The 12,355-nt window shown below is 48.0% G+C and overlaps 1 protein-coding gene across 1 annotated transcript; it reads right to left on the bottom strand.

Annotated features, from left to right (window-relative positions):
* Window positions 1–7,217: 7,217 nt before the first annotated feature.
* On the bottom strand, window positions 7,218–11,104 carry LOC135886118 (olfactory receptor 6B1-like). Its single transcript, XM_065413994.1, has 2 exons — window positions 11,015–11,104; window positions 7,218–8,177 (listed from the first exon to the last, which is right to left on the bottom strand). The coding sequence occupies exons 1-2, from the start codon at window positions 11,102–11,104 to the stop codon at window positions 7,218–7,220; spliced, it is 1,050 nt and encodes a 349-aa protein (XP_065270066.1).
* Between the last annotated feature and the right edge of the window lie 1,251 nt (window positions 11,105–12,355).

The raw sequence follows: 12,355 nt of genomic DNA, 5'->3' as shown, positions 1-12,355 counted from the left end.
ATAGGGTCGGACTCTCAACCAAGAAGTACCGTCAGTGGTTTCGGGCCCCCTGCTGGACAGAAGGACGGAGGCCCAGGGCGTTCGCCCAGAAGCTGATGGACTGGGCCACCATTTGGCTGAGACCCCTGCCCAGACAGTGGAGGAGATCATGGACCGAGTGATCCTACAGCAATTCCTCCTGGGGCTCCCGGACCCAGTGCGCATTTGGGTCCAAAGACATCAGCCAGCTCACGTAACCGATGCGGTCCGGCTGGTGGAAGAATACATAGAGGCAGAGGGACCCAGGTGGGCGGTGAAATCTGAAAAAGAAGCAGGACCTGTTAGGATCCCACTGGACTGGACACCCAAGAGGGGGTCGGACCCAGGGCTCACCCGCAACCGCGAACTGACTTGTTGGCAGTGCAGGTGTCCAGGACATAAAAAGCAGGATTGTCCACAAATGGAATGTGGACTAGCAGACTTTTGGGGGTTGACTGGGAGGCAGAAGGGATCAGGGAAGCAGCCCCTGACCACCATAACAGTGTTGCTGGGGAGGAAGCCCCGGGGAGGGGGAGGGTGGACTCTGCCTCCACCTGCTCACTGGTTCGGAAGGGTCTAGTGAAGGAGTGATGGATGATTCCAGGGGCAAAGGTGGCCCTTCGATGTGTCCATGGGGAAACGAGGAACTACCGGATGGCCTGGGTACCTATGGAGGTCCAGGGACGCTTCTGGTGGCAGTGGGTAGGGGTAGTAGAGAATTTATCCTACCTGGTCCTTCTGGGGAGCGATTGGAGGCCCCCTGCTGGCAAGGCACGATGGCGGGAGGGGGAGCCTGTGGAAGGGGGCATGCTGAACCCAATTAAGGAAGTGACAGAAGGGGAGGGAATAGTAGAACCCCCACAGGTAGCAAGAACCCCCCTCACAATACCACAGGAAGCGGGGGGAATAAAGTAGAAACTCCTAGACAACAAGCAGACGGACTCATAGAATGTTGGTTATGCAGTAACAAAGGACCCCGGGCAGGAGTCCCAGGAGTGCGGCCCTTGAGAGCCCGGTGAAGGCAAGGTCCAAGAGGCTGTGGAGCCAAACCCAGACTTGGGGTACCCGAGGCACCCCGCCAGGCCAGAGGGATGGCCCAGGGAGGCGAGAGGGCAACCAGCCACGGCCAGAGCAGGGTGTGTACTCTACCGCAGCGGCGGGGGGTAAAGGAAGTCCTGCCCAAGGGCCGATTTGTCTGGCCGAGAAGAGGTAGGGGCTGGTGGAGCCTGACGGCTCATTTAAGAGGGGAGATGTGTGGCAGGGCTGAGGTAGAAGCTCCTTGGATGTCCTGCCAAAGGGGTAGCTCCTCCCTGCTTCCCGGCAGAACGGACAAGTGCAGGGGCCCAGAAACTCAGCAAAGAGCTCATCTGCTGGCTCTAACAAGGGCAGGCTCAGAAGAATCAGCTGAGCTGAGTGGAGCCAGCTATGCTGGGGGCTGGGAGGAGGTATAAGCCCAGGGAAATCACTGCAGAAAGCCTCAGGGGCCAGTAGACCCAGAGAAGGGTCAGTGTGGGGATTGGTGTTGTGGGAATCGGAACTCTGTAATAAGCACTGTAAATAAAAAGACACGGGAGAACCACCTGAAGGAGGCATTGGACCCTTTCTTTGACCAGCCCACGCACCGAGCACAGGGACGAGAGGGCAGTGACCTGTGCAGACCCTGTGTCAGGGACAGATAACGGGAGGTCTGACAACAGTGATTAGGAATTGGGCACCTCACACCCTTCAGTCCCATTCTCAAATACAATTGGACGTGGTGGAGCAGACAGGGCAGTGGACTGGGACTCTCGATAGTTGATTTCCTGCTACGAGCACACTGAGTTATTCTGGCCCTCTGGGATTCATAAACCCAGCTTGGCTGTTGGCAGACCCCGCAGGCACCGAAGTGTTTGCAGTAAATGGCCCATAGGTGCCTCTGGCCATGCCCTGTGGAGCCCCACACCATCTATCTGGATGCCAAGGCCCCAGAACAACTCACAAACCTGGGGAAGGTGCGTTCCCCTGCCTGATTCTCCTCCAGGGCCCCATCTGGCAGGTCAGGTGCCCAGAGGCTTTGAAAAATCCCACTCGGATTCCAAGTATCTGGAAACAACTGGCCATAAATCATTGCTGAAAATGGGCAAATAAGAAGCCTGTGCTGGTGTCCTGTGTTCTGGGGCCCAGGTCAGAGGGTTTCCTTTGGCTTTTCTCTTCCTTAGAATGAAGCCTGGGGATAAAATATACTCTATGAAAAGAAAGTTAATTATTCTATTTTCTAACATTGGAGTTACATGCTGACATTCCAACCCGGTATTTTTAGAATGGAGGCATCTGGATTTTCAGGGATGTGTGTGTCTATCTAGAAGTCTCTCACCCTACCCGGAATAGATGCTCAGTGTTCCAGCTGAGTCCATTTCACCTGCACCCTCTCACTGAGCACAATCTCCCCTCATTCTCTGAACTTTGAACAGCCACAAGTTCAAGTCTCCCACCAGCCCAATAGTACCCACCTGTGCCATCTTATATAGGTCCTAAAAAGCCTGGGGTCACAGATTTTAAGAGGTTTCTCCGTCTCCACTTTTTCCCACAGCTATGACCCTGTAAAAGCATGACTCGAAGACCAATGAAACTCAGGGAAACATGAGCTGGGACTACAGCAGGCTTTGGTTCAGTTTCCTACCCCAGCCCATGATATATCTATTTTAACCCAAGAAAATTGACGGGTTAGAATGGTCCAAACATGAATTTCCTGCAAGCTTTCCTCAGGGCTTCCTGGACCTCTCTTTTTCTCAGGCTGTAGATGAGGGGATTGACCAGGGAAGTCAAGACTGTGTAGATGACAGATAGAACTTTCTTGAAATCGCTCAGGATTAACATAAAGCCATTCTGTGGTTACATTTCTGTCTTAAAACATGTAGAATATGGTTAAGTTAATTCAAAATAGCCTAGTTCTTGCCTTGGAACAGCTGTTATATTAGTTTCTTTCTGGGAGGGAGTTTGGATGCAGGAGGGGGCTCCAGGCTCGGGCAGAGTGTTGGGGTGTAGGAGAGGGTGAAGGGTGTGGGCTCTGGGAGGGAGTTTGATGCAGGAGGGGATTCTAACCTGGGTCAGGGAGTTGGGATTGGGGTGCAGGAGGGGGTGCAGGGTATGTTAGGGAGTTTGGGTGAAGGACGGGATTCTGACCAGGGGCGGTTCGTGGCCAATTGGAGCTGCGGGGACGGTGCTGGGCGTGGGGGAAGTGCGCGGAGCTTCCCCCCCCCACCAGGGGCTGCAGAGACATGCCATCAACTGGCCACTTCCGGGAGCAACATGGGGCCACGTCTTGCAGGCAGCCTGCCTGAGCCCTGCTGCGCCACTGGACTTTTAGTGGCCCAGAGATCGCAACCGTCTGGCAGAGACTCCAGGATCAACCAGTTGATCACAATCAACAGGTTGGTGACACTGAATTGTATATAATTATACAATTTTTGTGGGTCCCCCCTTAGCCCGAGGCCCAGGGCTGCAGCCCCTTAAGCCCCTTCATTAATCCTGCCCTGTCCAGAACTGTAGGTCTGTACCTGGTCTGTTAGAGTTTGAGAACCAAAGAACAGCACTGATTCCATCCACAGTGTTCTATATTCACACTAGCCCAGTCATGGGCCAGTTTGGGTACAATCAATATAATCATTTCAGGTGTGTGTATTGCAATATATTCTACAACTTGACTCCAACACTGTCCTTTTTCAACATGAAGTTTTTGACCTACTGTCACGTCTTGCCTTCTTCCACCATTTACAGAAGGATACAAATATCCACTTATTTCTGAATGCAAAAGCAACTAGGAGATAGTAATAATTCCCAGTTCTCTCCTACCATAATTTGCCCCCTGACCATGCAGTAAGGTCTAAACTCAATTTATCCCCAGTGTGAATAATTTTGTGTCAAAGCTTTGTTGTTCATAATGCCAAATGTTGAACATTTGTGGCTTGAATAATTGTATTTTTGAAAAAGGAGTTTCTTTCTTTTTTTAATTGATCTCTGGTAAAAACATTGCTGTCAGGCCTGGGTGGTGCATATCGTAGGCTGGGGGAAATTAAGGCTCCCCAAAACAACCCAGCATGGCCCTGCCCGTGCTTTGCCCCGAAGCCCCCTCCTACTTGCCGCTTTCCCCTTGCCCCCCTGTGCCCATCTCTGTGAGGCTGCTCCTTCCGGGAAGCGTGCCAGGGCTGGGGCTCGGTTTAGAGCTTGCGTCCAGGACTTGAGGGCGCTGGGGCTGCCTAGTGCTGGGGGCCCCCGGGTAGTGGGGCCACGCTGCCCAATGCTTGGGAGGGCTGAGGGTACTGGGTTGGGGCATCCCACTGCTGGGGCGATGGGGCCAGCAGCTGCGTGGAGAAGAGAGCGGCTCGGGACTCCGACAGGGTAGGGGGACAGAAGGGGCAGAGGAAGGGGCAGAGGGGGGCAGGGCCTCAGGCAGAAGGGACAGGGCTGGAGGCTTGGCCCCCCCAAGGCGCAGCTCACACACTGCCCATGGTGACAGGGATGAAATCCCATTGCTTAACTCTTCAAGGGAAATACATCTAATCTGCATATTGACTAGACTACAGGGAGAGAGCTGAATCTTCTCACACTGCAGCTTAAATTTTTAATTCCAAGTTGATTGACTCCCCATCACTTTAAGGAATATTAAACCTGTGATTTCAGTTTAAATAATTATTTTATTTGCCATTCCCTGTGATCAACAACCATGTAGAGATCATTAGGAAGGATACATAAAACATTGGCCACATTAACCTTTGCTTCTCCTGATGCCCAATACACAGTATAGCCCCCCCCCTCCCAGCCTTCCTCCTCTGCTATCTCTAGTGCCCATGCTAAAGTAGAGCTGCCCCTTTCCCATTCCTCACCGTCTGCTACGCCCAATTCCCCTTTGCCCCAGGTACATACTTGCATGCGCAGTTGGCACTGTACAAAAACAGTAGGTACACCGTTGGAAACAAGCAACCAAACCCGAACACCATTCTGGGATCTATTAACAGGCGTGTTGTAAGCAAGATATGAAAAGCAATTCTTTCACTCAATACCATGATGATATGGCCTCAACTGAAGTATTGTGTCCTGTTCAGGAAAGATGGGGACAAATTGGAAAAAGTCCAGAGAAGAGCAACAAAAATGATTAATGGTCCAGAAAACATGACCTATGAGAGAAGACTGAAAAAACTAGGTTTGTTTAGTCTCTAGAAGTGAAGACTAAGAGGGGAAATGATAAGAGTTTTCAAGTACATAAAAGGTTGTTACAAAAGCAGGGAGAAAAGTTCTTCTCCTTAACCTTTTAGGATAGGACAAAAAGCAATGGGCTTAAAGTGGAGCAAGGCACTGTAGACTGGACATTAGGAATGAAATTGTGGGACCTGCATGATTGGAGGTTTTTAAAAACAGCTCAAATACCTGTGAGGAATGGTCTGGTAATGACATAGTCCTGCCTTGAGTTTAGAGGACTGCAGTAGATTATAGAATCATAGAAGATTAGGGTTGGAAGAGACCTCAGGAGGTCATCTAGTCCAACACCCTAATGAAAGCAGGACCAATGCCAACTAAATCATCCCAGCCAAGGCTTTATCAAGCTGGGCCTTAAAAATCTCTGAGGAGGGAAATTCCACCACATCCCTAGGTAACCCATTACAGTGCTTCACCACCCTCCTAGTGAAATAGTGTTTCTTAATATCCAACCTAGACCTCCCCCACTACAACTTGAGACCATTGCTTCTTGTTCTGTTATCTGCCACCACTGAGAAGAGACAAGCTCTATCCTCTTTGGAACCCCCTTTCAGGTAATTGAAGGCTGCTATCATATCCTCCCCAGTCGTCTCTTCTGCAGACTAAACAAGCCCAGTTCCCTCAGCCTCTCCTCGTAAGTCATGTGCCCCTGTCCCCTAATCATTTTTGTTGTCCTCCACTGGACTGTCTCCAATTTGATCACAACCTTTCTGTAGTGGACGGAAAACTGGACGCAATACTCCAGATGTGGCCTCACCGGTGTGGAATAGAGGGGAATAATAAAGTCCCTCGATCTGCTGGCAATGCTCCTACTAATGCAGCCCATTATGCTGTTAGCCTTCTTGGCAACAAGGGCACACTGCTGACTCATATCCAGCTTCTCATCCACAGGTCCTTTTCTGCAGAACTGCCACTTAGCCAGTCGGTCCCCAGCCTGTAGCGCTGCATGGGATTCTTCCTTCCTAAGTGCAGGACTCTGCACTTGTCCTTGTTGAACCTCATCAGATTTCTTTTGGCCCAATCCTCCAATTTGTCTAGGTCACTCTGGATCCTATCCCTATCCTCCAGCATATCTACCTCTTCCCCAAGCTTAGTGTCATCCACGAACTTGCTGAGGGTGAAATCTATCCCATCATCCAGATCATTAATAAAGATGTTGAACAAAATCGGCCCCAGGACCGACTCTTGGGGCACTTTGCATAATACCAGCTGCCAACTAGACATCAAGCCATTGATCACTACCCATTGAGCCCGACCATCTAGCCAGCTTTCTATCCATAGTCCATTCATCCAATCCATACTTTTTTAAACTTGTGGCAAGAATACTGGGGGAGACCATATCAAAAGCTCTGCTAAAGTCAAGATATATCATGTCCACTGCTTTCCCCATATCCACAGATCCAGTTATCTCATCATAGAAGGCAATCAGGTTGGCAATGAGGAGCAGCTGAGGTCCCTTCCAGTCCTACTCTTCTATGATTCTGTTAAGCTAAAACACATTTCCCTTGGATTATCAGAGTTTGTTTCAAAGCCAGTGACGTACAGACTATTTATTTTTTATTTTTCACTGGGACTCTCATGAGGTCTCCCAGATTTTGCACCAGGATAATTATCCTGGTTAGTGGTGCGAATGGGTTATGGAAATAGTAATACCGCTACACCCTCTCGTGTGGACACAATTTACCAATAGATCGCTTATTTCCTTTCAGATGTGGGACTGAACAATACCGCCAGAAGGACTGTCAGATCAGCACCTGTGGCATCTTATATAGGTCCTAAAAAGGCTGGAGTCACAGATTTTAAGACGTCTCTCCATCTCCACTTTCTCCCACAGCTGTGAGTCTGTGGGAGAAGGACATGAAACCCAATGAAGCTCAGGGAAACACAACCTGGGACTACAGAAGGCTTTGTTTCAGTCTCTACCGCAGCCCATGTTATATCTATTTTAACCCAAGGAAATTGATCGGTTAGCATAGTCCAAACATGAATTTCCTGCAAGCTTTCCTTAAGGCCTCCTGTACCTCTTTGTTTCTCAGACTGTAGATGAGGGGATTGACCAGGGGAGTCAGGACTGTGTAGACGACAGACAGAACTTTCTTGAAGTCGCTCAGGATGTCGGTGGTTGGGAACATATAGACAATCAGCAGAGTTGAATAATAAATGCTCACCACAATGAGGTGGGAGGAGCAGGTGGAAAATGCCTTTTGCCTCCCAGTGGTGGACGGGATTCTCAGGATGGTGGCGATAATGCAGATGTAGGACATCAAGGTTAGCATGAATGGGACCAATGAGAAAAGCAAGGTGAGTGTGAAAGTCACTATTTCCATCAGGTGAGGGTCATTGCAGGACAGTTTTAGAAGGGGGATAAAATCACAAAAGAAATGATCAATAACGTTGGGGCCACAGAATGTTAACTGAGATATCGACAACGTTGATATACCACTACATAGGAAGCCACCTATCCAAGAGCCACCTGCAAGCTGGAGGCAGGCCCTGCTACTCATATGTGCTGAATAGTGCAGTGGATTGCAAATCGCTAAATACCGATCGTAAGACATCACCGACAGGAGAAGGCATTCTGTAACCACCAGAGAACCAAAGAAATAATATTGTGTGAGACAGCCACTAAATGAAATAGTCCTGTCCCCAGTCAGGGGACTGGCCAGCATCCTGGGCAGGATGGAGGAGGTGTAGCAGGTCTCCAAGCAGGACAAGTTCCCCAGGAAGAAGTACATGGGGCTGTGAAGGTGCCGATCAGCCACAACCAGCACAATGATGAGGATGTTCCCAGCCACAGTTGCGATGTAGATCACTAGGAACAGCAGAAAGAGAGGGATCTGCAGTTCAGGGAGGTCCCCGAATCCCAGGAGGATGAATTCTGTGATGGACGTTTGGTTTCCCTGCTCTGGTTTTCCTACGGGGTTTGTCTATGGGAAAGAAATGAACTCTGCCATATAAATGAAGAAAAATCACTCAATAAAATGTCAGCACTGTTTTCATTGCCCCCCTCTGCTGGTTACTGGAAGGATGGGTGAGTGGAGAATGGAGGCCAGGGGAGTGGAAATGCCATCTTATGATCCCTGGGGCAGATTTCATATCTGAGCAGACTGCAGTTCAACAAAACATTAATCTCTCTGGAAACTCGTGTAATAACTTGACAGATGGCACTAAGCACTCAAATATTAAGGTGATTGGGCTTTGGTAAAACAGTACAAAATGCGTTGTTTCAAATAGTCACGTTTCACTACCTGGTGTATCAGAGCAGGGCAATGTTCTTTATAGATTGGAGATCCATGGGCGAAACGAGCCAGGATTTTATATTTTAGAGGAAGCCACAACAGAGAAACAAACCAAACAATTAAGGCTGGGATTTGCAGTGTGTGGGCAGACAACTCCAAGTGAATTGCAGTGGAAATGGGCCACCAAGCTGTATTACAGCCATTTGAAAGTTTTTATCATCAGACAAGTGCCTCTCCTTCCCTAGGACAATACTTCATTGTCCTGCAGTCGTACACTCTACACATAGAGAAGTGATCTTCATTAAAAACCAAAACCAAAAAAACTCCTGCTAGAAACCACCATGTTAGCTGGAAATTGATCCTCTCTTGCAAGAAAAAAATCTGGATAAAATTTGAAATTTGTAAAAATGTGCAATTTTCATATTATGAGAGTTGTGTAGAACCTGAATTTCCATTTCTTCGGCAATTCCATGATTTCAAATGTTGGATTTCATTCCCATTTTACTTTTAAAATGTATTTACCAATTTTTAATTTTATTACTAGTATATTTTTATATTATATTTCTTTGTGTTTTATAGTTATTTACATTTATTTCTATTCAGTTTTATGTTACTTTATTTCATAAAGCTCTATACAATAACTCATTTACTAAACAAAATTGCGTAGAAATTGATCTGTTCCCCTGGAACATTTAGATCTCTATCAACAAAATATATTTTCATCAAAAATGCCAATCAGAAATTTTTTATCAGCTCTATGTTTTCTTCTTTATCTTTGGTTAAGGGTAATACTAATCCTCTCTCTCGTCTGCCACTACTCTCTCTCTACCCATCACTTATCCTTAAAGAGAGAGGGTGAGTGAGGTCATATCTTTCCCTGGATGGATTTACTAAGCTGTATTACCTGCTCAGTAAAGCCCTGATCCTGCACAGAGTTATGCACAATGTTAATTTTAAACCCCGGGAATAATTCTGTTCTGTCCGAGACTTCTCCGTTTACACCTCAGATAAAAGTTCTACTGACTTCAAGGATGGGGCCTCTTTGATTCCAATGGGATTTGGACAGCAAACACCTTGAGCTTTCTTTAAACATACATCTCGGTTGGGTTCAGCTTCCATCGACAGATGTTGGTAAAGGTCTATATCAGCTGATACAACCAAACCAATCAATATAAACTATCAGTAACAGTGGGAATTAGTGTGGTCTCTCCCTGCACCTTGCACCTGCAGGGATGGTGTCACCGGCCCCACAGCCGGGCTGGGAGCCCTCTGCTCCCAGCTATCCTGGGAGTGAATAAGCGTGGCTGGGACAGCAGAGCTGCAGAGGGATCCCTGCAGCGCCGCATGGCTGGCGACACCCAACCCTGAAGGCACAAGTTGCAGGGAAGTCTGCAGTCCTGGCAGGCCCAGGCTGTGAGGAGGAGGGTGAGTCCCTGGCTGTGGGGGAGGCCACCCCACTGCCGATTGGTTACTGCCTATCGACGGTGCAGTTCAACAATGAGGTGAACACTCCCATGGCCGGAGGCTCCCCACCATCCTCCGCTTCCTGCTCCCAGCCCTGGCCATGGATCTCTGCTCCACTGGGCCAGAGCAGCCGCCTTTCCTGCCCCTTGCGCCCTGGTGTCTTGGATCCCTCAGCCGGCCGGGTGCCCCCCACACCTCGCTGGCAGCGCTGCCCTCGCCCTGACCCGCATCTTAACTCCCGCTGAGCTACTGCAAAATTTAATAGTTAAAAATTGGTGGGGGGGGAGAATCTTAAAGATAAAATAATCCCAATGTTAACCCTCTAAGCGGAGAAACAAAACCGATTTGTGCCGAGTCCACTTATAGCCAGTGTCTGATCCTGAGCACCGAGCACAGCACTGAAAAGCAGCTCTGCTTTCCCCTCGGCAGTTCACTCAGTGCCCTGTGAGGGAGAAGCTGCCAGTGAGGGCACAACCCTGTAGGGGTCAGGAGAGGAGATTAGAGAGGAATGAAGACTCCTCCCGTGTTTGAAGTGCTGGCTCCCATGTTTGAGGAGTCAGCAGATGTTGCTTAATTTCCCTGCTTTATCACCAGCTCTTTGTGTGACTTTCAGGGCAGATTTCCAAAGGCTGGTAGGTACCTAACAATGCACACGGGTGCCTCAGGAGGGGCCGTACCTAACGCCCATCGATTTCCAATCCCACTGGGAGGTCTGAGTCTTGAGGTGCCAAAAAACTTCCATAAATCTACCCCATGTGTGCCAGGTCCCATCTGTAAAGAGGAGGTAATTGCATCACATAGGGGTGGTAGGAGGATAGATATATTCAAGGCTGTGAGGTGCCCAGATATCAGGGTGATGGAGGCCAGTTAAAGAACTAGGATAGACATGACTTGACAGGTCTTTCCTATTCCTAAATTGAGTCATTTTGCTTTGGGTTGGGAGTTTGAGAGAGATCAGTGCCCAGTTCCACTTAGATTCCCATGGGATTAGTTACCGAACAGACCTACACTGCTTCAGACTCCTCAAGATTCAAGGATCAGAGAGGAAAAGGTTGATTTACCTCTAAGCCGGAACTGTGAGCAGCTGGAGTCTCTGTTGTCACCTCCTCACGCAGCATTTCAAGGACCAGGATCCAGGTTATATAGTCCATTTTCTCTCCCCACTGCATTCACCTACTTCCAGGTGCCCAGTAACTGGAATCACAACTTAGAAAAGCTACGAGGCTCCGTTCCAAATATGGTATTGTGACCCTGTGCCTCATACCCTCTGTCAAATGGGGAATGTCTTTTCTGATTCATTATATATCCTTCTGCAGGAAGAGGCGGTCCCTGGAGACATGTCTGCTGTGGGGAATGCAACAGGCAAGGGGAAGTTGGTATTTACTGACATTTTCTAAAACTAAACCAGAGTCAAACTTCTGCTCTCAAAGGGAGAGTCCTGCAGAGGGAAGAAACTTCTAATCCTGAAACAAATCTCTCTCTTTATTGCATGAATGCTAAGGTGATTGTCGAGAAATAACACACTAATTCTAGATTTTACAGCTGCCTCAGTGATTTAGACTCTGAGTTCCTATCCAATTCCCTTAGAAAGGTTTGAAAATGTCAGCAGAGTTAGCTAATCTTACATTTTCTCCAATGTTGCCCTCCGTAGCAAGCACACATATACCCAATCCTCATCCAGTGAGCTCACTGAATTAGTTCAGGCAACATTTTTAAAAGAGTCTAAGTGATTTAGAAGCCTAAGTCCCATTTTTGAAAGTTTCTCAGTTGCTAAGGCTTAGCAACCTAAATATCATTGAAAGGCAATGGGATTTAGCCTCCTATGTCACTTTTGAAGTTTGCTTAAGTGTTTTTGAAAATGTTACCCTTAGCTCAATACTTCCTGGTCAGTCATTTCTGAAACGAGGAAGTGCAGCCTGCTGCTCAGATAAAATGCAGGTGCAACAGGGTGCTTTACACATTTCGGTTGGGATCTTCAAAGAGGGGTAATGTACGCAATAAAGACCCAACTCCCATGAGATTGCTATGAGAATTTGTCACCTAACTCCCTTTTTCCCAAATCCCAGAAAAGTTTCAGGGTCTCATGCTTCTTCAGTACTACAGCAATTATACAAAAATGTAATCTTGTTCCAGAATTGTAGGTGTCTAGTTGGTCTATTGGAGATATTGTGAACCAAAGAATAGCACTGATTCCATCCCGTAAAGGACAGTGTTCTCCATTCACACTATCTGATTCATGGGCCAGTCAATATAATCATTTCAGGTGTGTGCATTGCAATATATTCTACAACTTGACTCGAATACTGTCCTTTTTCAGCATGAAGTTTTTGACCTACTGTCACTTCTTGTCCTGAAGGAAAGGTTTCTTCCAGCATTTACAGAAGGATACAAATAGCCACTTA

This window comes from Emys orbicularis, chromosome 12 (assembly GCF_028017835.1).
Source record: "Emys orbicularis isolate rEmyOrb1 chromosome 12, rEmyOrb1.hap1, whole genome shotgun sequence".
NCBI lineage: Eukaryota > Metazoa > Chordata > Testudines > Emydidae > Emys > Emys orbicularis.
The sequence above is the reverse complement of the archived record's forward strand: the minus strand, read 5'-3'. Positions and strand labels throughout refer to the sequence as shown.

Coding starts and splice junctions, on each gene's coding strand:
- LOC135886118 (XM_065413994.1), bottom strand. CDS start 11,104: ATGGACTATATAACCTGGATCCTGGTCCTTGAAATGCTGCGTGAGGAG. Junction 8,178..11,014: donor CTCACAGTTCCGGCTTAGAG/GTAAATCAACCT, acceptor TCTTTCCCATAG/ACAAACCCCGTAGGAAAACC.